Genomic DNA, 27,442 nt, shown 5'->3' with positions numbered 1-27,442 from the left:
TCTGCAAAGAAAAGTAATTTTTCATTTTCAGAAGCAGTGTTACATAAAAGTTCATCACTGTATATCACTACCCTGCAACTCACTCAGAATGCACCTTCCCTTCCCAATTCTGCCAGTGGACAGCCTTGGACAATCTTTTCACCTTTCTGGTGTTCAACCTGTCCTCATCTGTAATTTGACTTCCTCTTCCTTTGGGCAGGAGATTGGAAACTCCAGAGTAGAAAGCACCAAGCATGTGCAAAACATTATTATTATTATTATTATTATTATTATTATTATTATTATTATTATTACAAGGGGAAAAAAGACCAAACCAAACAAACAAAAAAAACAAACCCCAACTGTACCAAGAGCAATGAGCATTAATGTTACAGGAGAGAAATGGGTTCTTCAGATGCACTATTGTCCTAGTTTTTGGGTGGGAGAATGGAGAAAAAATAAAGCTTTTTAAAACACAAATATGGGACCAAAACAACAAATAGACGATTCCTGCTAATAAAGCTGAGGAGGTACATACAGAGTATGCTAGTATGTTAAACTAGCAGGATTAATTCAGGCTTTGCCTGTGATTAGCAGCATCACCAAGTAGTCACCTACTGAATCAGAAAATCTCAACTTCCTCTGCCACTGCAGTACTTTTTGTTTCTAATGCAGAACTCTCTCACTGGTGGCAGAATATCTGGGGAGGAAGAATGAGAAATTGAAATGTTAGTGAAAGCTGACTAATGCCAAAAAGGCAGAGGACTCCTCCATCTGTTGGGTGTTGACTCCTCCATTTTCCCTCAAATAAGATAACCTCGTGCATCACTCTAAGTTAGGTAATTGTGTCCCATAAATCCAGACAAAGGTGTAAGTAGGTAATCAAAGAGTAAAAGGAAACCCACAAAAAGCAAGTGTGGGAAGTGAGCTGATGAATTGAGCCGTCTGCCCAAACTAATCTACATTCTTTCAGCAGTCACCACAATTGCTCCATTTCGATTAACGTAGCTTGATTTGACATTTCATCAAGATTCCTGGAGACCTCAACAACGATTTTGCCACCCCAACATACTAACTGAACTGGCTCCAGATCAATAGGGAGTCCATTTCAATTCCACTTTTCAAATTTGCTACAGCCTCAGGGACTGTTTTAACCCATTGCAGAAACATGCTGGACTATTATATGAACAATTTTTTCTAAAGCCTAAAGAGGTGAGTGCTTCAAAAATGAATTGAAAGACTATGGAAAATGCAGAAAGCATGTCATACCCTTTCTCTGAACCAAATTAACTTTCCAAGTGTACTAAGGGCTCATCTTCAGGTGAAAAACACTCAGATTGTGGCAAGGCTTGAATTCCAGTGCAGCAGGTATTTCTGAGTAACTTGATGAATTCTCCTCATGTTTGGGTACTGTCTGTTTAGATAAATTCAAACCCTTTCAAGATGGGTTAAAGCCCAATAGGTGCGGGGCCCTTGAATGGCCCTGGTGGAGACAAATCTTTAGACAGACACATCTTAGCAAAACCTAGATTTTAAAAAAGGTAATGATATGCAAGCTAAGAAGCAGGTACTATGGTTAATGGGGACACTTCAAATGGGGACACTTCAGAATTAAGGGATGGTGCTGGGCAAAGAGCAACACTGTCGGTACAAAGGAGTTTTGGAAACTAGGGGGTTGTCTAGACTGGTTTCTCGTTTGTCATACATAGAGTCGCACTCCTTTGACAAAGAATTGTCACTTTTATGGAAGCTCTAATATTTTAGGTCAAACCTTATAAAATGTATCTTTAAGAGATTCTTTCCTCCTCCTAGACCCTCCTCATGTCTTGTATAAGACCACAATTATTAGACCAATGCTCTAACAGATTGCCACTCGCTTACATTCTGTACTCCGCTCCATCAAAGCACTGAACTGGTGCATCTATGCTATTCAAAAGACATCAGCCCACTTAATGAACCCTAGAACTTGTTTTATACCAACATATCATCTTCTCCTCTGTTGTGATCTAATTTGCTGGCAGCTTAAAGTGTTCTCTGGGAAACTTGACACTGATCTTGTGAGGCTCCCTTCATCCCTTCCTGAAGGTAAGGGGAGATGCTACCTTCCATAATACACTGGAACCCGCCCGCAACAGCCAGAGCTGCATATCTAGACACCAACTGTCTGTAAAGCATTCTGAACTACATGTACACACCATTCAATCACTAATTGCAAAATCTTGTACTTAATTCAGAAGAAAGAAATTCCTGTAATGCAGAAGTAATGGGTTAAACATAGAGCGTTTTTAAGTGGCTCAGCTATACAATAGAGAATAATTAGGTATCCATAATAAGGCAGTTTAATAGTATACTAAATGACATTCCCCCACATAGGGTGTAATTAGTTTCATGTACTTGACACATTCATGCGAGATGTCAGACTGGAAGATTATTATTGTTTTTTCATATCCAATTTTTAGTTAGAACTAGTTTGTCTGTGCATCTTCCCACTCATTTGAGGATTAACAGTCCATTATTTTTGGAATGAGATTCCAGTATGACATTTCTCACATTGCTGTTAATTTTCTTTCCTGGCCCCTTTTCAGTACAGTGCATGTGGTTTTTACTATTCGATTTATTAAATTTGACATACCAAAGCACTTGCTCAGATTGGTCTGTTTGTCAATGAAGACTTTAGCAGAGATAACATTTCCAAAAGGCATGAACATCTGCAGAATGTCCTGGTCTCCAAACTCCTGGGGGAGGTGGTAAATAAAGAGGTTTGCCCCTTCTGGACCTTTAGGAAAACAAAACAAAACAAAAGTATGAAAACAGCTATTACAAGTGATGTACTCAATCTATTTTTCCATAATACTTACTGAAGGTGATGGTCAGAAAGCATTTCACTTTCCAACTTTGAAGGAACAAAAGCAAGTGGATCATCAAAGGAACAGAGCTGAAATGCAGCTCTTTAGAGAATCCTATCTTGAAAAGTGTTTCCTGGATAACTCTACTACAGAATAAGTTAAACTGCAGCTTCTTTCTTCAATTTATACGAGTGTCTTTCAGTATAATTAAGGTTAGGAAAACAGGTACATAATATATTACTCTCTCACGATACCCCAAGAACTGCACAAGGAGTCCTCTGCTGCCTCAAACACCCGCGTGGGTTTGTTGGTTTAATTCTAGTTGTGGGAACTTATGGAAATGCAATGAGCTGAGCTCAGATTTGAGTATCACAGATGTAAACTCACAGGGCAGGAAACTGGCGGAGATGGGAATAAAAAGGATAAGACAAAGCAAACCTTGTGACTTGGAAATCAAGGAAGTCATGGAGAGGAAGATCCTCAGAATTAAATTTGTACTGACTCATTTCAAAAAGACAGCTTTCTTTTTTAAATACAAATTCCCCATAGAAAGCTCTGTCTCCTGCAAGAAACTTGGTAAAGTAAGTCTTTTTAAAAAGTTCAAAATAAAGTAGTTGGGTTGAAATTAAAGTGGCTGTAGACAAAGTTGAGTTTGCAAAGAAAGATGCAAACTCAAAGGTGCTTTGAATATTTTTCTTAGAGTCAAAATCTGAGATACACATTGTTAGTGCTGTTGGTTTAAACACTCATCCTAGCACTAATAGGTTATTTTTTTTCCCTAGCTCAATTTCTCCTTTACAATAACATACTGGAAATGAGCAACGGATGCCTGGAAGAACATGATGTATGATGGAGCCCGACATGTGGCCTTCCAATGCAGACACCAGGAGCATAACTGGTACACAAAGGGAACAAACATTTCTGCTAAAAACATATCTAGAGTAACATGTTAAAGTATTCCCTTGCTTAATAGAACTTAAGTGCGCCTCAGATGTGATGTCCTTGGTTTTCTGGAGAAGAAGAGGAAATCGTGCACCAGATTTATGGAGTACCTTCTGCAACAGAGTCACGAAGCCTCACCTCTCCCATACAGAAGAACCAGGCTGGCTTCTCTCTCTCAGCCTGAAGGGAAAGGTTGCAATGTTTGCCCAAAAGGAGCGGATAAAAGGATTAGAAAAAAAAAAGTTTTTATAAAGAAAAACATTTTTCTGGGGTGAAAAAAGATAAAGGAAAAAAAATTGGCCACCTGGAACTTATTTCTTCTTACCACAAGTAAGCTATCCTATCCAGAAAATAGTATTTTTTAAAGTAGTAAGAAAAAACTTATTAAACAATAGTTTAGAGCATATGCATGAGGCAGTTCACTGTGCTTCAGCATTTAATATTTATATAGCATTTTTCTCTGGTACTTGTTTGTCCTCAGCTACTCCAGACTCTTCACCATTCCATCAGAAATCATGTTAAGAGACAAAACACAGTTGTCAGTATTCAATGATGGAATTTACTCACTTTAACTTAACCCCTTACTAAACAAAACAAGATGTATAACAAAAAAGACTATATTTTAAAAGGGACACTGCCAATTCATAATAATAAAAAGTAAGCCTACACTTGATATGAATGTTCATAAACAGAAAAAAATTAAAAGAGTTAGAAAAAAATCAAACTGTCCTCCAATACGTATCTTGCAATGACACCAAATAAACAATTTCTTTCTGGTGTCAAACAGTCTGTGGTCACTGACCAAAGTGAGCGAGATGAAAGAGAAATGCAGAGAACATGAAAAAATGAGGAAAAAAAAGTTAATTAAAAAACCCCCACAACCTTTCATTTTAAATAATCCAAGCTGTTAGCAGTAAATGAAGTAAAGAATTCAGAGAAAATATACATTTTAACTCCAGTGTCCTTACACAATAGCCAGCTGGGGGAATGCCAGATTTGTCTTCCTAGGAAACACTTCCCATAACAGTACAAGATACTATTTTAAAAGAGGATACAAAAATTTTCTCTTGAGGATATTATACTAGGTTTATTTCCAAAGCTTAGCCCTGGCAAGAACAGTAGTGACAACATAGATACAATCTTAGAAAGCATGCAATATTTTCCTGTCCTCCTAGAATTAGCTGGAAATTAGGATGAGAGAAAGTAATGAAAACAGAAACAAACCCCCCAAATGCCTGGGAAGCGTGCAGGGGAACAGAAGAGGAGAAAAGGGTAACCTCATTTTCCTAAATGTCTTGTAATTAGTATTCATCTATTCTTAGCAGTCAGTTCCTGAGGTTTATTTGCTGTTGGCGTGGGGAGAGGGGGCAATCGTTCACTTAGTTGCTTCCCTGCAAGACCCACAGTTAAGCAAAGAACCACTCAAAGTGAAAACAGACCTTGACATTAACTCAAAACCTTAAACCTAATCAGATTAACTCCATTATCACAGAAAATGGAAACCAGAAGAGAGAATGGCACCCATAAAGGGATGATTTTTGTTATTGGTGCCTTTTTATGTGGTGGGTGGTTGGTTTTCATATAAGAAAGGATGGTCAGTAAAGTATAACTTGAAGGACAGATGGTTAAAAAATGAATTACATTAGAGGTTAAAGAAAATAGCAATACTAAACAGGAGAAAACAGAAAAAAAAATCAAAGATTAGGCTACTGGAGGTCCTTCGTTAAGCCTCTGTGAATAAACGAACCCCCGACACCGCTTTCATTTGGCTGTGCGTAGTTTGCTCGGCGCGGGGCTTGCTCCGCCGGCAGCGGGCACTTACCTTCCTTCTGGCTGCCCGCAGCGCTTTGCTGCTGCAACAAGCTCTGGCTGTACAACGTGGGCAGCGCGGCGGCAGCGTACTGCTGGATTCCTGAGTAGGCCTGGGTGAGCGCGTCCATTGTGCCGGCCGTACCGTTCGTCAAGCCTGTTGCGCCGAGTCCTCCATTCAGGGCCGCCATACCTGAGAGCATTTGAGCAACTTTACAAAAAACCCAACAATAGAGAAAAGAAATTGCACTTGTTCATTAGTGCTTTCCGAAAGTCGTTGGTATTATATGACACTGACAACGACGGCAGTGCATGCAGCTCGGCACTTCAGCAAATGGGACTGAAAACAAAGAAACACGACTTTGGTGTCAGGATCACTTTAGCACAAGGGTTGCACAGTCAAACGGACTTGCATGCAGCCTGCTACTGGCAAGTACTACAGCTCGGTGCTCCTGAAAGCCTCTCTGCCCACCCTCCTTGACATCTGTGCTTCTGCTGAGGGTATCTGAAGCTGGTAGAGTGGGACCCATTTGACCTGCATCCGTGCAAGCTGGCCACTGGGAAAAAGCAGTCTGCGAGGAAACCAACTCTTTCTGACCAGGGTCTTTATCAACAGGACATGACCACGCCATATCAGGAGTGTTTTGCTTATACAGAGTTAGCAGAGAACCCTGATTAACAGCATTTTGAAACAACCCTCTGTGCAGTTACGGGCTTCGTCCCTTAGGTTTGTGGTAGGAAGATGGAGTGTGATGCTCTGCGCTTCCACCCTCCTCCTCCAGCTACTCCAGAAGAGATGAACAGTAGCACATCTAGAGTGACTGAAGTGCTTCATCCAGACTAGGCATCTTTCATGAAGAAACAAAAGCATTTGGTTCTAGCAATGTCTTTCTTCTCACTGGAAGCAGAGTTGCTTAGTTTTTTTTCTTTAAAGTGATTCTACATCCTGATAAATAACAGATTAATTTAACTGGGATGACTGCCAAAGAGGAAATTTCAGACTGGATTGCTAGCTGTGCGGAAAATGGCATTCCTCATCCGTGCAAATAGCGTGGTCTGCAAAAGAAGTTCTACTACTCTGACTTGACAGTGGACAAAATCCTGGGCTACAGCCTCCCTCCATTGCTTCTATTCCTCATCATGGCTCCTAGGTAAGCCACGTTGAAGTTAACAGTGTTAGCACTTATTTTTTTCAGAAATTCCAGAAAAAGTGAAATTTCTGTTACAGCTACAGTCTCTTTGGCTGTTGAAGGGGTGGCAGAGTTCAGAGACTTGCTCATCGCCCACACCTCTGACTTGTCTCAACCAGAGCAGTACGTGCTCATCAGGACTGAGAGTCAGGCCATGTTTTCTGCACAACTAGCCATCTTGTGCTCCCCAGTTTTTAGGTGAACAGCTCACAAACAACTTAAAAGGGCTTAATGAGGCCCCTTGAGGTACTGATTGAGGTACTGATGCCTCAGAAAAATGGGGCACCCAGAACCACCAGTGACCATTTCTTAGACATTGACTGTGTAGTGTTTTGGTTGGTAAAATGATGGGTGAAGAGGTGACTGGTGGGGCCATATTAAGGCCCAAAAGCTAGGAACATCCACAAGAAAGAGAAGGCTTAATTTCAGAACAATAATAAGGGGTTATATGTAAATTGGAGAAAAGTGAGGAAATAAAGCAGAGGACACTTTATACTGAATTAACAATGAAATCTATTAGACTGGGAAACAATCTTCAAGGAAAGTGGCATAAACCTTATCACATGAGTAATTTAGAGATAGAAAGAATACTGCAGGGAATTATCCTGCATTGACAGAGACGGATAAAGATGCTGACCTACTAGTTTTCTTCTATCTCTTCTGTAGATTTGAAAAGTGTATTCCTATGAGTCTCTGATAATCAGGACAATTGCTCAAGTGGCACCTTTCTGGCTCCACCAGAGTCTGTGCCAATTAAGAGAACTGTACTGCATAAATTATACCTTTTGATATTACTATAATTTGTGTGACTAAACACTTGACAGAGATGTGATATTCTTAGCCTTTCCTTAATAAAAAGTCTCACACTTTGAAGATTTCTCTTTCCCCTCCACCCCACTTCAGAGCATGGCTGTATCCTGATAGGAGGTACTGGCTGCCACTGCTTTGAACAAAAACCTCTGTCAGTGCACAAGAGAGCCAGATATTTGTTGTATAATGGTTCCAGTTATAAAACAAAAACTTGCAAACCAAGTCAGCTTGTGAAGCATCTTACATCTAAAAGATGGGACATTTAGAAAATGAAGATTAAAAAAAAATAATAATAAAAAAATTTGATCCTGAGCCTGACCTTAACCTGCTCTGATGTTTTTGTACTTAGGTTTGTGTCACTGCTTGCATGGGTGTACACAACACTGGTTACAGTAAAGGCTCCTGATAAAGCAGCTTGTATCTCTCCTCTTATTATAGCGTTGAAATAACTTGATAATAGAGGATGCATTAGGATAACATGTTATCTTTTGTGAGTCATCAGCCTATTAGATAAACATGCTTTCTGTTGCAGTGGGCAGCATCCTCCCCCTTCTTTCACCTAGAATCAATAGCCCCTTCCCACCAAATGATTTCAGATTAGCAAACAGTCAGACAGCCCTGGCTCACCGCACTGCTTCTGCGAAGGGCACTGCTACTGCTACCGCAGTGCACGTGTCTAAATACGCTTCCCTCCCGAGCAAAACAGATCTGCAGAAAGCTCTCGACATTTTTTCTATTCTCCCTTTTTACATTTTTATGAAATCTACAAGGTCCAGCTGCAGTTACACATCTCTGCCATCTCTTTATTATCGTTACCAATGCAGCTCAGTCTGATATTGAACTCTGGTCCCTTCCTCACTTCTGTGAAATAACCTTTTGGAGTCTCTCATCTATGGCCTTCTACTTTTTTGAGTTACTGTACATAATACAAAAGTGACAATGCTTAGCAAGTCCAAAGTTCTCTTAAAGTGCTTTCCAAGCACCTTCAAATCTGTCACAAATAGTTTTATCATCTCCGTTTTATAGATGTAAATATGGGGGCAGAAATGCTAAGTGACTGCCCTGGGTTCACACACAAATATTGTGTCATAGCTGTCCAGTATCCTGAATCCATGGTGTTCTTTCTTAATTGCAAAGGATCTCTTCCTCTCTGTTAATTTTTCCTCATTATTCATAATTCTTTTTGTTAGTTACATTATTTACATTTATGTGCCCACAGGAGACAGTCATTTTTTGTCATTTAAGGTTTTAGATGCTTCAAGCACAACTGAGGGAAGACCGGGTGAACCCCAAATGTACGTACAACTGTTGCCAAACCCTTGGAGACAGTTAAACTTACCATATTCCACTTTAATTTTTAAGGCCTCCAGACATCTTTGTACAACATTTCTCTCTACAGTGAGAGCACTATCAGTCTCCACAGCCCAGCTTCTTTTTCACGGACCCAGCCAGGATCCAGAGAACAGATAAAAGTCGCCTAGTGAGCTCAGCCTCGAAGACATTCTCCTTGTGATTCTCACATACAGAGCAGGACATGGCTTCAACAGAAGAGTACCTCTTCCAACACCTCTGTGTAAGTCAATGCCCAAGCCCAGTGCCACCTTCTGATTCGTTTTTGGGTTAAGCTCTGCTTGACTTGTGCTTTGGATCACTCTTGTTAATTCCCCAATGAGAAGCATGTCACTCAAGTCCAACTCCTCTGTACAATTACTTCAGGAATCTCCATGACCAAATGATGTTTGAATGTTTTTACTGGAGTGCTTATGACCATCGCATAGTGTGAAACATCAGACTCATTGAACATGAGGTTTCCCAAAGGCAAACTCCTAGGCAGGTCTGAGTGTGAATGACTGGATCAGACATGGTCACTAGGAAAAGCACTGGCTCAGCATTAAAATAGATAGGGGAGGTGATTGTAATTTGAACAATGCTTCCCTATCATTAGCATCACAAGTACCTGAAACTGATAATCAGTGTCACCCTTCTGAGAGAGACAGTGCCACAACACTGTGTGGTGTTGTGGGGAAGCGGTTTCCCCTCTTTAGATCTCTCTCATATTTGTATATACATAGACAGACATATCCACATACATTTTGTAAGTGCCATACACATACAGATATTCTAGGCACGTACACTCTCTGTGTCCATAAAAACATCCATGAAGAAGATTTGGGACTGAAGCCACTGCTGGTACAAGTCCATGGAAGTAATGGTGGCTTAAAACAAGCTGAAATTTGGTACTAGGTTGTGAATACGTCATTAACACTTCGAATGACACATGCAGATAAGTTTGCACACACATCACCTCAAAATACTTGCTGAGAAAATGTAACCTCTTTGCTTGTAGCCTAGCAAGAATTGTTAAAAGGAGTGCAACAGAAGGGTTCCCACGCAAAGTCAAGAGCTCATAGGTGATTCATTCTTGCTCGATCTTGATGAAGGGGACATTATCTTGGAGTGCTCCAGTGTGCCTGGGTTCTTAGTATTTGTGGGAGGGAAGGAGTGGGAAGCGACACTCCACTCTTGATATTGTGACTCTTATAAAACAAGTAAAGCACAATGACTGTTTATGAGGAAAAGACATTTAACGATTTCTTACTTATGACAGGATAGCTCTCTTACTAAGAGAGCTCATGAGAGGAGATTACGTTAGCTTTTCATGCATGCCATATTTAGTGGCTTGCTTTAATACTAATGTAATAATAAGAAAGGAAACTAACATCTCCTATTTTGGGACCTAATACTGACTTTTCTTAAGTTGTTCTTGAGTCATATTGACTATGAGGTTGGTTGTGTGAAATACGCATGCCCTTGCCAGAAGCAAGACCTGTTTTACACAAGACCCCATGCAACCACTCAACATTGCTACGTGGACACCCATTAGCCCCCTTCCTTCCCAACTCCCAACAACGACAACCAGAGATCACAGAACAAAAAGATTGGGTGAGCAGCCAAGTAACAGTGACAAAAAGGACATCATGCAGAGCATCCGAGTGAGCAAGAGATACTGAGGAGGACATCCATTCCTGGGGGTACATTATGATGGGTCATGGACTGGCAATGACGAAATAGATTCCTTGCATTGCAAAAGGAAATGCAAGGAGCAACAGCAGCTAAAAAAAAAGGGAGGGGAAAAATGCAGCTGGACAAATCTCTTCCATTGCAGGCAAAGGTGAAGTCATCATAGCAGAAACAATTAAAAAAAAAAAAATTAATCCTTCTTCTTCAGGAAAATCTTGACCAAGGCTAAGAACAAGGAAGAATGTTCTAACAACTGCCGGCATCTAGTTAGCTGGAGATGCCAGGGTTTGTTTAAGATGCCATAGGATAGGTGTGCATGCTCTGGTATTACAGGTGACTGACTGCATCATTCTCTTTTACTTGCCAATTAAAAGCCAAAGACTTGCTTTCATTTTTAAAGTACGTTGCTCTCAAGTCAATTTGATAATTCCTACAGACATTTAAAAAGGACTGCCTCCGTGGCAAACATCTTTCTTATAACTACATTTCTGAGTGAGGTTTTGTACATTGGGGTGATATACCTGTTGTCAGACTCCCTAAATGAAAAAGGAGCCTCTCCTATAACCTAAATAACCCAAATCCCTGGTGACATTTCTTTTACCTTCCATATGCCCTGCAAGAAAAGGAGTCTTTGTGCAGGGACCCAAAGGACTTCACTTTGCAGAGCAAACTATGTGAAACTAAAAGACTCCAGAACTGCATATGTACCATGAATGGAACTAGATCAACTTGACCCCCTCATTTTTTATATAGATTAAAAAGAATCATATCATCGCTTTACAATTGATAGTTTTAGTGGCATGATTATTGGGGAAGGCTGTCCACCACAGCAATAAATACTCACTGTTTACGGTACCTGCTAGTGCATTAATATTATTCAGTCCAACAGTGGCTCCAGCCAGTCCTTGGAGAGTACCCAGAGAAGTCAAAGAATTCATGGCCGCACCAGCTGTGGAATTAGCGGTTGATGCAGCCACTGAAAGGAAAAAAAAGCAAGGCAAAATTAAGGCCATATTTTGCTTATTTTAGTTTATCACAAAAAAGCTTACAATAATGCTGAGCTCAACAACAGGGCTACTTGCAAGAAAAAGAAAAAAAGAAAATGAGACCAATAGACCAACCTTGTTCAAGATATTACTAGTATGTTTGTTCATGGAAGGAGTTGATAAGCCTTGAACTGCAAAGCCTGGATCACAACATTTAGCATTGTGCTATTATTTGCAAACATAATACAGAAACAGTAAGTATGGGATCAGTCACTTTCTCAAATGTGAGATTTTGCCACATTTTAAACTCTATCATTGAACAAAAATAGAATTACTCATTGCAATTTTGTCATACAACAGCTTTCTGTTCTGGGCCCCATGTGTTCTAAGAGAAATTTTAATTATTCTAAGTGAGACACTATGCCATTATGGCTGTGCTCTAGGACACTGTATGAACATCATTTAAACCCTTGAAGTTTACAAAAAGAAGAATGACCAGCCAAATACAAAATGCAACTACTATCCATTTTATTGCAGGCTTTTAGCCTGGCCTTTGTACATAACTAGTCATGTATATGAACCCCATAAATGATACTACATGCACTCCCAAAAGCTCTGCCAGAGGGGAAGCTGAGGCTCGGGTGGAGGAAAGGTCTTTGCTGCTACAATGCCAAGGGAATGATGAAGGTGGATTAGATAAATCCATCTAAACTACAAGCTTAGGAAGAGAAAGAGACTCACTGTCTTGTCATAGGAAAGTAATAAAGCACCTTAGAAAGAGCTATAATTTAGAACAGGTTGGATGAATTAGAAATACGTGTCTCTCTCATAGAAGGGTCTTGAATAACCAGTATAGATTAAACACTTAACTTCCAGGTAGGTAAAGTTATACCAGATGAATCACACTCATAAAGGCTGCGGAAGCAATTAGGTTTTTAGCTTGTCTCCTGAGCCCTACTTTAGTGCATCAATCATAAAGACTTTCTTTTCCTTTAAAAAGTTGCATTATCTTCTGAAAAGTGAACATTTAAAGTCAGAGTTTTGTTGATGATTTACCAGAGGCACATCATGTCTACATTATGCTTTTTTGCTCCTATTCATTACCTAGCTGTGAAATGGTTAAGATCACTTCTATCTTGATGCTCTTTTGAGCTGTCAAACACATCAGATTACTAAGTGAACCCTCAAGAAAGTGAAGTCTCTACAGTTGGCAGGATCCAGTAAGGAAAGTAGGAAGCAACTTTTTCACTCTGTGGGTAAATCTCAAAGCTCTAACCTAAAATAACCCACCTTTACAACCTTAAGACCCACCAAAACCAAGCCTTCGCACTCATGGGGCCTCAAAGTACAAGAGACTCTCCTGGTGTGGGTGAGGAGAGACTCCATGAGGCATTCCTTGTCCCAACTTCCCTAGCATCTGCAATGTTAACTTGAATAATTTTATATGTTGCAGGTAGAAGCAGCTTTGATTATTCAATCTCTCTCCACAAAGCAATAAGAAGGCAATAATGTCTTTGATTAAAAAAAAAAGTAATAAAAAAACCAAGTAAAAACTCACTTTTGTCAGATAATGTGGGCACCAACAGAGAAGAGAGAAAAAAATCAAAGTGAATGAATGTCAGTGAATTCCCTGTGACCAACACTGCTCCGTGTTTCTGCTCATGTTCATTAGCAGATCATTTAAATGAAGTATATAAACCTCAAATCTGAAGGATCTGATTGGTTTTGACTGGGCTGAATTCCATCCATTTCTGTTTCAGAGGATTATTACCCTTTTCTCTTGAGGAAACACATATATTTAAGAAATGAGAGAAATGGGGGCTAGGAAACTGCCTGAAAATTACATTAAAGCTCTTGGGGGCAAATAACTCCTGCGAATGAGAGCCACACGCTTATGGATTGTCAACACATCTGTTGGAGAAGGCAGAAAAACCTGATTAAATCCTTCCCTGTTGTGCAGCCCACAGAGTGCATTGTGGTGGCTCTCATCATAGTCTCACTGCTCAAACACATGCTTCAGGGATGGCCAGTGTCTGGGGCCAACATCTCTTTTCTTCTTTTATTCATTTCAAGTTTCTCTATTCCATCAGACAAACACAGAGCAGGTGCCTCAGTGATTCTTCCATTTGAAGTTGCAATGCAGATTATCTAGTTTGCCTAAATAATGACTTGGCATATAATCAATGTAAAATACTAGTTGGAGCACTGAAGCACCTCAGAAATCAGCGTTTTGTTGTTGCAGCTATTTCTTCTGCTTAGCAGTGATGTGTCTCACAGATCCATTGGGACAATGCTTTTTCCTCTTTGGCTTATTATTTCTTTGAGGAGAAAGAAACTGAACAAATTGTGTGGTTTCCATTATCTTATTGAACATGGGGTGAACAGGAACGAAGGGAGCTCCTTTTGTTAGGGCACTTGTAAAGGACAGATCCAGCATCTTGCTGGGTGAGGTTTCCTGAGAGACTCCAGGCTAGTTATCTCCTTCTCTTTGACTGAGACCTGCATGTATGAAATGAAGATGAAGACAGTGATGAGCTAAAATACTATCATAAAGGGGCCATAAAAGGTCCAAGATATTAAGAGAGGTGAAAATTTCTCACAAAATGCTGGATAAAACCAACAGATGAAGCAATGATATTTCTTGTCCCCAAAAAACTTAAAGGGAGATGAAACAAAAGGTTCTACAAGACATGTGTGGAGGCTTAGGCCAGCTGAAAGTTTTTACCTCATGTGCTCCCAGAATACGTTGAAATCCATCTAAAGACAAGGACTATGCTGCTCCTGTCCTTTGCCCTTTTCTAGTTTCTTTCAGCTAAAAAGCTGTAACGTATATTGAACCAAAGGGAAAAAAGAAAAATCACATGCCTTGTAACGGTAGATGACTGCACTACTTGGGGGAACCTGTATAACGCTCTTGTGTCAGCAAAGCTCTTGAGCTCTACAACTGCTCAGCGTAATGGCAAAGGAAGTATAATTCACTGTCAGAATAGCGTTATTCTATATTTATGGCTTTTAGTTGTCCAGATGACAAAAATAGATTGGATACCTACCAAATTTATAAATTGGTTTTTACCAGGTTCCCCTGCCACCAAATAAATTAAAAGAAACATTTCACAACTCCCTCCATCCTCCACACCAGAACATTGCTGCTCTGAATCGAATCACTTCATTGTGCTGCTTGATAAACAGTAGGTATCTGTCTCCACGTACTTAGACAGCTTGATGTACGGAGCTGTAGTGCCACTAGGAATTGCCCTCTTCATGCTACTGGTGCACCAGCATTTGGTGCAACAGTCAGGAAAATCAAAACACACAAAAAAATGTGCAAATGTCTTGGTTTTCTGGTGTCACTCTGTATGGTACACCCTCTATTCACAACATTTGGTGCATTATTTTTCTCCTTTTGTGCTGGTTTTGGCTGGGATAGAGTTAATTTTATTCATAGTACCTAGTACGGGGCTACCGGCTGGGGTTAAACCACGACATCTTTATACTGGCAATTTTATCCTTGCCTCCTTAAAACCTATATATGTCAGGGACTCAATATGTTTCAGAGGCAGCATTAAGTGAGAAGCTAGGGGGAGAGATTCAGCAGACTGGAGCTCCAGCCTGATGAATGCTGGCTGAATATACAATGGTTGGTGAAGAACAGAGCTGCTTTTTACCAGCTGCACTGAACATTCCCTCACAATGTTAAGCCCTGGATAAACATCAGAACATGACAGATAAGATTTTGTCTACTCAAAGGAACTTTTTCCTCTCTAACATCAGTCACTGGAATAAGCCGACAACTTTCTCAAAGTGGCTGTTGCTCAATCAGAGACTATTGGCAGGAGTTATGGGGTTGAATCCTTTCGCTGTTGTTGCAAGAGTTCAGACAAGATGTTCATCATATTCCCCACTGACCTTAAAATCTATTAATATGTGAAAATAATATCACAGCATTGGATAAAGAGGTCAGTTTAGACTTGTAAGAGCAAAGAGTTGTCCTGTAACCTGTAGAAAAATCTGCTCTGTTTTCTGCAGTTATGTTGCACGGTCACCTGTTGCCTTCTCCATCCAGGCCACATACAGACTTTACAGAACACTTTAGCATCTTCAACCATAAAAGGTGAGAAGGTTAAAAATGTTTATTTTACTATTAGAGACCTTACTGTTTCTTCTTCATTGACCCCTCTATTCCCACATTTCTGTGTCAGTCTTACAGCCTTCCTCTTTTCTTCCTAACTCAACTCCACTTTAATAAACACCCAGAAACCTTCAAATAATACAAATAATATTATTAGGAAGCTGTGAAATGGAGAAGGGCATGACTACAGCCTTCCCCCGACACCCCCCCCAATCACTCCCAACCCCAGCCATTTGATCTTACTGTGCTTCCTCCATTTAATTTATGAAAATTTTGCTATCAGCTTCATTATGAATAAAGAGACTTGGCCTTTGGTTAATATATTCTTTAACAGAGCTCTCTTTGATACAGAGAACACATTTTCATTTGGAGTGGATGCTCTACACAATATAGATATTTGTGTTTAACTAGCAATGTTGCATTCATAGAGATTTTTAAGGTTGGAAGGAGCTGGCATTTTCAGCTATTCCCCTCAACACATTTATTTCTGCCTGTAAAAGGTTATAGCACCTTTTAGGTCAGAGATTTTTTTAATAGAAATCTAAACTAGCAATGAGCCATTTCCCTTTTAATTTAAATAACATTTCAACACAATTCCCAAAAACTATGCCAACCTAGAGAAACAACCGGTATTAGCATAGAAACTTTTGGCCATTCTTTTGGCTAGCTTATGTCCATAAAGTCATGATGATTTACATCATCTGGATTTACATCAGCTGGAAAACTAGATTCAGGATAACAGCATCTAGGAAAGGCAATGATGTGTAAATATTTCTTTGGCTTTGCTGTGCTCACTGTGGATGGGATTAATTTCCCCACCTTTGGCAGCCTCATCGTTAGTTTAAGCTAGTCTAGTCAAAACTATTCTTTTGGAGTGTCTCTGAGGTTAAAAGACCTCCAACTCGAACACCCTACCTTTAGATTTCTACCTCAGGATGGGCTGAATTGCCCTCTGGAAGTGTCCCTGTTTCCACTGATTGAGATGGTGAACTCAAAGGAGACATAGACCAGAGAGGACATGTGTTGTGAGATGGATCCTGCCTTCCTATCAGCCTCGTGTTGTGTTACGAGCCAGTGATGTGAAAGCGAGGGATCTGCTTTCATCCTGCACGCAGAACCAATGCCAAACCATGCAAACTCAGGAGTTTGAATGTAATCACCTCAGTCAAATCTTGGGCTCAGAGAATTGCCTGATGCTCGGCAATTCTGAGCTCATCTGCAGAGGATGTGCACTGTTCTGCAAAGCACTCCCTGTCAGAGAAAGGAGCTAGGCAGCAAGGACTTACGCAGTGTTACAGTATAGGTCAGACAACGTAGGGTGGCCTTGCACAAGAGCACGCAGGATACGCTAATCTCCTAGCTGCTACTGATGCCTCTCCCACTTCTGCCTCAAACTTCTTGTGCTGCCCCGGATAAAGTGCTCTCTGTTTTTTGCTGCAAGACAGGACTAATTCTTCCTCTTCCCAGTTGCTGGCTTGTCTCTTAGAAAGCCATATCTTGGAGGCACAGGCACATTCTTGTCATGCCTATTTACTTCCTACACCTAAGACCAAGGAGTGCCCTTGATAGGGCTTCTAGGTATACTGAAGTAAGAAAACCACAGACCTGTGTTCATCTGTAGGACAGCCTTGCGCAAATCCCACCCCTCTCATGTCTCAGGGCCAATTTATGAAATGAATCCTCTTCCCCAACAGAGGGGGTCAACTGGAGGGTCCAGGGAGGCTGCCTGAGCACTTGGTGATGAAACAAAGTACTAGATAAACACTCCCTCTCACTGTTGCTCTGAAGAAAAGGACCTATTCAAATCACACATGTACCACTACGATTTAGCAGAGAGACTGTTTGCAGTGTGTAGTCAACCCCATTCTTTCCTTCATTTTTTGGTAAATGTGTAAGTAATAAAGAACTCCAATGACTTCTCAGCAAAGTCGTATACCACAGAAAAAAGGGGTCTCTTGGGAACTCCACACTGTATATGCTAACTTGGCACTGTTTTATGGGTGGTGATACAAAGGCTGTGCACTCTCTCCATTCCTCTTCGCCTTTGTCCTGTTCCCTTCCTCCTCTTCCAACACTGCCATACTGTCGGGAAATGGTACACAGTCACACTGCAGGCCTGGGACTAAGGTATTAAGAATATCAAAGAGACATTTAAAAGATTTTAAGTGAAGATTCTTTCTGGAAACATTATTTTGGTTTTAGGGCAGGACTGAAGGAGACAACAGGCAAAGAAAAGCAAGGGCAGCTTTAGCTCTTTGCCTGCATGGAGTGTTGCTGTTGACCTTCACCCACCCCATCCATGTGAAGAGAGCAGCTAACGTTTCTGGAGCAGAACCAGCTTCCTGGTGCTGCAGGGCTTCAGGGCAGCTCCAAGACTGGCTTAACTACGCTGGGGCTTTCCACGTAGAGATTCACAGCCCTGATGACAGTTTTGCTTTAGGCAGCTCTCGGTTACACTCCACGACTGCCTGTCACTACCTAATGCACAGCACAACAGGAAGCTCAACGTTTACTTTGATATCAGCTACCTGCTTATCTGTGTTCTGGTCACATCCTGCTTAGCCAGTTGTAGAGGATGTGCATATGTTTAAAAGCAAACCACACTGCTCGGCTATGAACCACAACTTTGTTCTTGTTGTTTTACTTAATGGAGAGTTTACATAACTCAGTGTTCAGAGTACTTGTTTTGCTTCGGTTAAGACGATATAGTAGTGCACCAGGGATCAGTATTACCCACAAATTTAAGGTTCAGTATCTCTATGACTTTAAGCATGAGAAGTTGCAGAGAAAACATGTTCTCTTTTGGGAGAGACTCCTGTCAAATCTCTATTGGCGGTTGTCTGAGTCCAGAATCCTCTTTCTTGTACTGAATTTGGGTGTATTTCTGATTTTCTGCTGCCTTCCTGAGCTCACTGACTCCAAGGACTAGATAAAATAGATCTGACTTAATCTGCTCCTGACTAAATGGCTGCAATTCAGAGGGACACAGACGGGCAGAGTTGGTTGGCCAACAGGAACTTTATGAAATTTAACAAGGACAGATGCAAAGTTCTGCACCTGGGAAGGAATTATCCCTTTCAGTAACTGGGGATGAATGGGCTGGGAAGCAGCTCTGCTGAAAAGGACCTGGGGGGGCTCCTGGTGGGAGGTGACCATGAGCCAGCAGCATGCCCTGGCAGCAAAGAAAGCCAACAGCATCCTGGGCTGTTGGAACAGGAGAAGAGCCAGGAGACCCAGGTGATTTTTCCTCTTTACTCAGCACTTGTTAGATCAAATCTAAATACTACATCCAGATTTGGGCTCCTTATTGCAAGGAAAACATTGATGAGCTGGAGGGAGTTCAGTGGAAGGCCAGTGAGACGGTCAGGGGCTGGAGAACTCATCCTGTAACAAGCTGGGCTCGTTCAGGCTGGAGAAGATATGGCTTCAGGTGGACCTAAAGCAGCCTTCCAGTACTTTTGAGGAGGTCATCAGCTAGATAGAGCAGCAGTGCATGGTGGGAGGACGAGAGGTGAATTGAAACAAGAGGGGTTCAGTCCAGATATAAGTACAAACATTTGTACTGTGATGATTGTCAAGCACTGGAACAGATTACCCAGATTGCCCAGTCTATGTCCTTGGAGGTTTTCAAGATTCGACTGGATCAAACCCTGAGCAACCTGATCTCACCTCACACCTGATCCTGCTTTGAGCAGGTTGGACTACAGACCTCCTGAGGGACCTTCCAACCTTGATTATTCTATGAACCTACAAAAAGTAGGACAGTGTAGTGGAAAAGTAGAAAAAGTCAGGTAACGCTGAGGCAGAATGAAACAAAGCTGAAGAATGAAGATGTGCTGGCAGAAAACTGAACAGGAGATCTGGTTTCTATTCTTGGGTCTGTTTACAGGAATAGAGGTTGACACCGAATACGCCACTTAACTCTTGGCTGTGCTTCTGATTCTAGTCTGCCACAACTACTTTGTGTGTAAAATTTCCAGGGCTAGACCTACCTCTAACAAAAGGACATCGTGACCTTGCATGATTCCTTGAGATTTTAGATTCCTCTTAGTTTCCTTTAGATTTAGCAATGTGCAACAGAAAACAAAATCGTAGTAGAAGAAGGAAAAGAAAGGATATAAAGAAATTATGCAGAGAGAGTAAACACAGTAAGAAAAGAAAATAGGAATTATTTTAATACTTCTAACATCTCCCCAGTCAGTGACATAGAAAAGAAATTATAAGAGTTGGGGACAAAAGGAAAAAAAATATTAAACCCAAAGTAGAAATTTCTAATTTTAGCAAGTTGAATTTAAAATCTTTGTTTACTACCCAAAATCTCTTGGGTAAACAGAATATGCTGTTGTCCCTTTATTAGTACAAGAGCGATAATAAAGCTAAGAGACAACACTGGATTTAAGGATAATCAGATTAAGGCTGCGTTCTCTGTTTTCCTTCTAATCTCTAGTTGCAAAAACCAACGAAGTTTGGAACAATGTCTTTCAAACTGTATCTAAACAAGACAAACACCTGCTGGCCTGAGTGAAAGACCAAAGATATTGGACAAAGTTTAGTTGTGTTGGATGAAGTCTATGCAAAGCTTCCAACTTTGGTCTGATTTACATCTTATTTTGGTTGTGGTACTCTCTTAGAGAAGAAAGGCACCCAACTGTAGGAGGTTCTTATGTAGCGGGGAATCTGGACCACCGATCTGGTGTTATGTGGGATTCTGGCCAGATCTGATCTTACATGGTTAAGATGAATTGATTAAGGTGTAGTCTCTTTATGTAGCACTAACAACAACTGGTTGTTTTGAAGAGATGGAGGCCAAAAACCTTTCTCCTAAACATGGGAATTAAATGTCTCCCAGGGAAACGAGGCGCGATTCAAGTATAGTAATGATGGAGCTTATGAAATGAGGAATATAAACATGGGCGTGGGGGAGAAGTGGGTAAGTCAATCACACCGCCCATGTGACATTGCTCTCAGGAATTTGCAGTCGCGTTTCTGTCTGAAATGAGCACACTCTATGGCTCTGACTGCATAAGGAACATTTTAAAGGGGAACAATAATTAAGCGATGACAGAGGCATCATCATTATTAGATAATCACAACCCAGGGGCATTAACAAACGTTGAGTGTCTCTAATCCCATGGGGTCTAATTATTCTGTGATAATAACCACACCTCCAAGTTTTAATTTATTCTTGTGGAGAATCTGGGGGGGGGGAGGTGGGGGAAAGGGGGGCATTTTAATATTTTTGCTGAAAGAAGATGCAGTTGGCCTTTCAAAAGGGCTCATCAGTATTCTAATCTAACTAGCATGTGTGATTGGCATTAAATTGTCTGCCCTTTACGGTGATCTCCAGCCAATCCGAGTATTCACCCTTGCACAAACTGTTGGTCTCCCAGTCACTAACACAGCACCAGCATGCACCAGTTCTGTTTCTTGGGGCAATTTTTGGCAAAGGAGAGGTGGATTTTCCTAGTCTGGGGAGGTTAATTCTCCATAACGTCCTCTGACAAAGACATTACCATTTTGGGGGAGAGAGAAGTAAAAGCTTGCTCATTTTCTGGTATCTTGGAAGTGCTGTCTGACATGTCAAAAAGGAAGATTCTAGTAAGTTTAAGTGCTCTGCCTGTGCTTGGATAGAATAAAATAAAAGTGACAGATGCACTCCAGGGAAAGAGCACCAGAAAAGCAAGAGAGCAAGAAAGAGTCAGGGGGAAACAAGAATGACAATATAGAAAGACATACACTAATATCACAGCCTTTCTCAAATGAGTCAGTGTCCCTCTACTTCTTCATTACTCACAGGTGAACAATTCCTATGAAAGATTGTCCGTATCTTCTCAGGGTACAGGAAAAGAGAAGCACCAGTGAGGAAAGGAGGAAGGGAGAGCAGCATACACTCAACATCTGGCCACTTCTGTGTGTCTGTGTGCATGCACATGCAAATGAGACTAAGCAAGACAGAGCGGGAGAGGGAGAGGAGGAGAGAAGTCTTTCCCCGTGGCGATCCTTTTGGCTGAAGCTGGCTTTCTGAAAACAGTTTTATATCTTACAAAGTCCTTTCAGTACATTAACTTACACAAGAAAAATAAGAAAGCAGGGAGGTGAACCAATTCATTCAAATTATTTGCAAATTCAGAAGAAGCCAAGGTCTTCAAGAACTGGAGTCTAAATCCATACTCTTCAGTAGTGCATGGGTCTTTGAGAGCTAAGGAAGCTCTGTGAGCTTGGGACAAGTGAATATTGGGGTCACCTATCTTACTCACTTATGTCATTTATGTTAAAATCCAACTTGACATTTCTGATTGTCTTGAAATTACAGTGTCTACACTGAGGACCTTCCACAGCAGTGCAAAGAAGGAGGAGAAAACAGAGCATACAAAGGTACTACAGGTATGGCAGACAAACCTATCAGCTGGCTATTTTTGTAGTTTTCTGGTCTTATATTCCGTAAATTTCCTCCAAACCTATCTGTCCAACAGAAGGCATTTTAGGAAACAAGGGTTTATTGATTGGGCATATCTTTGTGAATCTGGGTTATTGTGTTTAAGGGTACAATTTCCTGTGAGATTATGAAGACGGGGGGAGAGAGAGAGAGAGTAAAAAGCAAGTTAATATTCTGGGCCTATTCCATACTGATGCTTCTGTTTTGTTGAAATGTATTGCTCAGTGAAGACCATCTACCTCTAGTGTAAACTACAAGTCATATATCTTTTTTCAGCACTGTGCCTGCAACATATCATGCATTCTTCCCAGCAGATCACAACAATAAATCGCTTTTGGTTTTGGGTGGGATGCACTTTAAAGAGAGGCTGGGGGAGAGAATAATAGGGCACAGTGGACTGGCTTGGGTTCAACTTCATAGGTGCCCATTAGACATTTCCAGCTGTAACTCAAACTGAAATCAAACCAAACTGAAACTCCACAATATGAAGAAAACAAAGAGTAATTACTGAGCATTTATGACTGTTTTACTCAGCGGGGCCAAGGGCTGTGGCCTGTGTTCATCGAAGCACCACTGAGTTCACATCAAAAGCAGAGCATTAGCATTTCTGCAGGGAACTTCCAGCTGTGCTCTCATGTTTATTACTGCTATCTCGCACTATTTGGAATGAGCTATTGTTCAGGGACTCATGCCCTGATGCTGAAGTGACCTCCATGTGGAGCCACTTCAGCATACAACCACTTCTAAATCGCCTTCCAAAGAATTTCTGATCTAGAATCAATAAGGCTCTACTTGAGGCCAGGATCTCCTGCCTGGAGTACAGGTTCCTTCACACTGCTCCTCATGTGCCTGCAACATCTTTGATGTACTTTCACCACTAAATAATAACAAACAACAAGCAGTAGCATCTCTCCATAAAAAAAGAGTGTCATTAGAGTCCAAGCCTATAGTTTAAGGTAAGCAATGTTTTTGTTGCAAGAGTGCTAATCACATGCATATGCGGCAATTCAAACTCTAGTACATGGGAGAGGATGGCCTGATTCATCTTCATTTTCACCTCTTTAATACATCTGTCTTAAGATCAGGTAAATAGTCCTTAGGAGGTGTTTGTCTTTCCATTGCTGCAAGATGTGCCTAAAAGATTTGTTTACTTCAGACACTTAGGAGAGTTCTATCTATGGTATTTTACAATAGAGATGAAATAAACTATATATTGAAAATTTGAGTCTGTAGGTAAAGGATTTATGAGTCCAGAAAGTGCATGAATAATAATTTCCATGGAAGAAGGGACTTTTAGTGGGGTGTGCAAGCACAACCTCGTTGTAATAGCACACCACAAGATATAGTCATTCACCTCTGTAAGCCACAGAACTCGAGGATTATCTTGTCTCATGTAAAATTACTCAGCCAGGTCTTTTGCAGACCATTTGTAAAGTCTTATGTAGATCAATGTGGCACTGGTTCTTTTCATTCATATTGCACATTTCTATTCCGCAAAGAGCAAAGGCAGTCAAGGGTTTATTTTATTTAGTTTTAAACTCATTCAGTTGTTGCAGATATTTTTGTTTGGCCAACGCATAAAATAAATCAGCGGCCCCATATTCAAACAACTAGCTCTTTTCAGACAATGCTGAAACAATTAGGTTGAAGACATCCATAAACTCTAATTCCCATTATGTTCTACAATTTATCCTACCTTAGGAAAACAGACCGTGAGTACTCATGGACACATGCACAATTCAGTAGGGTTCAAGGAGCAATGCTGGCAGTAGTAAACCTTAAACAGTTGAAAGCTCCTTCAGGTGCATGAATTTTGCTAAGATTTACATTATTTCCTGAATATTATGAACTTCAGCATTTTCTGAGCTGGGAACTTCTTGTAAGACATACAGCATATAAGCTCACATATCTGCCTGTGTAGCCAAGCTGACAGTATCATGTTTCTTTAGTAGAAAACAACCCTGAATGAACTTGAAATAGTACTTCCAACAGAAAGAAAAATGGCCATTTTTACAAACTGGGATTATTGTGGCATGAAATAGAGATTAAGAGTGGGGTAGAGAGACACTTACAAAATATAACGTATTACAAAGCGTTATTTGTATACTGCAAGCAAAGTAAATCCTGAAATGTGCTAGGGCAATGGATTTCATACTTTAGGAAAATGATAATGTACTAGTGTTTAAAAAACAAACATGTCTCCTGTTGAATTACATCCTACTAATCCATGGTTTAGTACTGTACACTGTTTCCTAAAAAAACCCTCAAAGATTTAGCTAGCACAATGCTTCACAGAAAAATATGCACGTTTCTGTCCTTCAGCATACAACTTTGGTCATTATACAATTCTGAGGAAACAGTCGGAGATTTTTCTGTGCCAAAAATTCATAAAATGGTAATGCTATTTCTAAAAAAAGAGGCAAGGAGCTTTTGCAAAACACCTCTTTCTGCAGTTGTCGGGCAGCCTCACACTTCTTCACTGACAGGTTTTGCCCACCCTAAGCCCAGCCATTTAGCAACTGAACTTCCCTAAGATCCTTTAGGCTGAATTGATACACCTGTTCAGAAATCAATTTGCTCGGAGAATATACAAAGACCTGTTACATTTTAAGGGACAAATCTGCAAACAGGTCATTCCGGTTAATTGATGGCTTGCCTGCTGCCATCGGCATCCTTCAGGTTATCGCTGGCTCGTTTTTCCAAATGAGGAGACCAGGGAGAGACACGGCTGTTCCAGGGAGGCTCTGCGGGAATTCATCACCCTTCACCTCTCCTTTTACTGCCCTGGGACTCTGGGAGATTTTTAGCCACAATTCCTACTCTTTTCCTCTTTAGCCATTTAAGACATTTTGAAGCATTATTAAAAATACAAATACAGGTCAAAAATGCATGCCCAGTTTCCTATTTTTGGCTCCAACATGTGTGTTTGGATGCCTGCTTAAGGGTGACCTAATTATCAGATGGGCTTAGCAGCAATGCATCTCTCCAAGAAGTAGCATAATCTCTGGGCACTAAGAGCAGTCGAAATCAATTCACTTATTTAGGAGCCTAACCACAGATTCAGAAACTTAACACTATGTGGGTGAGCGCAGCAGCTCAGAAATATAGTTCTCCCATCACAAATCTTCTTGAACTAGGCAGTCAAGTGACAGGCACTGGGTGGTGGGCATGCTAAGGCAAGATTTTCGTCCATGGCTTCCTTGCAAACACATATTTTTGAAAAATTGGTGCTGAGATCAGGGTTTAGGCATTGGATTGCAATGGTGCTAATAATAAAACTAGATTTAGCTATAAAATTGAAAATCATACACTTGGGTTGTTTAAGCATCCATCCAGGGTATGTGTACTGTATGTATATTGTATTTATAAACCTTTATTTAAGATATGTGTTATACTTATCAACTGTACCTTTATCCTAAAAATAATGAACATTATACTAGGGAAGTTTTCTATGTACTGCAAAACTAATAAAACTTATTTTAAATGATTTTATAATAATGGTACCTTATTTTAAATGATCTTATAATAATGGAACCTGCATTAACTCCACATGAAATGGTACAAAAACAATCAATTTGTACTACAGTATGAAAAGTGCCATTCTGCATTTTAAACCGATCCTTTCCAACATGAAACACCTACATCAATTCATTCTTTAGCAAACTGTCAGACCTTCCTACACACCTACTGGTAGGGTTATTTTTGGATCATCCTGGAAGCAAATCACAGCTATCTCAGTGGGTGTACTGGCCTCTAACAAAATGTCATGGTGGCAGACTTGCACTGCTGATTGGAGAAAAACGTATTGTACTGAAGCGAACAAAAAGAGAATCTTCTAAGAATGATTATTTGAACATTCTTCACTGCTTCTCAGCTGAAGCATCTTGTATATTCTATAAAATCTCTAATATTTCAACAATTGTGTTCACAACATGAATACCTTCAACTAACAAAGACAATCTTCATGCTGTATTAGCGGGTAGAGAAAATAATGAACCATGGACACTAACTATAAGTTATAATTCTCTGCTTTTAGCAGGGGGACAGGATGAATTAATTCTTACAGGACAGGCACTATAATCAGCTTTTTTATTTTTTTCAGTTTATTCTATACTTCACAGACTTCCTTTTTTGGGGTTGTTATTCTTCAATGTCAGCATCTGTCTGAAAATGAGTAGTTTTAGACTTTTGTGCTTAGGAGAGCTTTTTTTTCAACATAAGAGTTAATGGCTGAATTGTGATATAATATGGCAAAAGCTGAGCTGGATTTTAAGAGGTCGTTAAAGAAAAAAGTCTTACTCTGTACATTGACAGTATTTTTTTGCAGAAAGATTTCCTCTTAGGTTTACACAGCAGATAAACCTGCAGAGCTTTTTTACCAAAGCATGAATAGCTAGTTCAGCTGTGTGAATAAATAATAGTTTAGAGAATCAAATAATCATGAAAATGTCACAGAAAATCAAGGCTCCTAAGTCTGAAACTGAATTAGCTTCTGGTTTAGCAATTCTATCCCCTCACAGCTCAGAAGTTATATTGTGTATGTTTATGCAGATAAATTTGGATGTATAATTAGATGTTTCATCTCTTCATTTGCACATAGAAGGGCTTTCCTACTGGCTACTGAAAAAACATTTATGCATGCATTTTAAGAAACAAAATTGAAATGAGCTTACAGAGGCTGTAGAATCTCCATCCTTGGAGATATTAAAACCTTGACTGGACATGGCCTTCACCAACCTGCTCTGAGTGGTCCTGCTGCGAGCAGGAGCCTGGAGTAGAGACCTTGGGAAGTGTCTACCAACCTATGTGATTCTGTGACTCTAACGTTATGGCATTAAACAATAAAAATTCGTGCAGTGATGGAGAAAGGCAAGATGACAAAGGAAGCTGCTGTCTGAAACCCAACTTCCATATTCTTCCTGTGAGTACAATACATTTTTCTGCTATTGCTTAACATCAGTTTGCAAAAAGATCAGGAGCTTCATAGCTCCTGATATCAGGAAATTTTTTACAGTGCTGTATCGACCTGGTACCACCCAGGACAGTCAAAAGAAACATTATTATCCTTGGGAAAATTAGGGTAGCGGGTCAACTGAGGCAAATTAAACATCAGACAGTGTTAGAAGCAGATACTCTGATCCTGAGCTTGTATGTCCCTTCTTCACATCCACCTCCAGGCCTTCCTACCATCCACTGAATTAACCATAAATCTCTGCAGGCTCTGGAATAGCAGCCTCCCTGCGAGCTCTTTACTAGTCAATCCACTTGCAGGACATGTCAAGGACAGTCTCTGG

At 40.4% G+C, this 27,442-nt stretch overlaps 1 protein-coding gene across 8 annotated transcripts in view; it reads right to left on the bottom strand.

The window, feature by feature from the left end:
• CELF2 (CUGBP Elav-like family member 2) overlaps positions 1-27,442 on the bottom strand; it is a 262,119-nt gene that overhangs the window by 8,560 nt on the left and 226,117 nt on the right. For 6 of the 8 annotated variants that reach the window (XM_072857596.1, XM_072857613.1, XM_072857640.1 and 3 more), the window contains exons 10-12: positions 11,442-11,573; positions 5,590-5,769; positions 2,612-2,755 (exon numbers count right to left, since the gene is read on the bottom strand). In XM_072857596.1, coding sequence (XP_072713697.1) covers positions 2,612-2,755; positions 5,590-5,769; positions 11,442-11,573 — 456 coding nt within the window. The remainder of the gene's footprint in view (positions 1-2,611; positions 2,756-5,589; positions 5,770-11,441; positions 11,574-27,442) is intronic. The other 2 variants (XM_072857604.1, XM_072857623.1) reach the window with 1 other exon arrangement.

This window comes from Ciconia boyciana, chromosome 1 (genome assembly GCF_034638445.1).
Source record: "Ciconia boyciana chromosome 1, ASM3463844v1, whole genome shotgun sequence".
Classification (NCBI taxonomy): domain Eukaryota; kingdom Metazoa; phylum Chordata; class Aves; order Ciconiiformes; family Ciconiidae; genus Ciconia; species Ciconia boyciana.
This window is presented reverse-complemented; position numbering and strand designations above follow the sequence as displayed.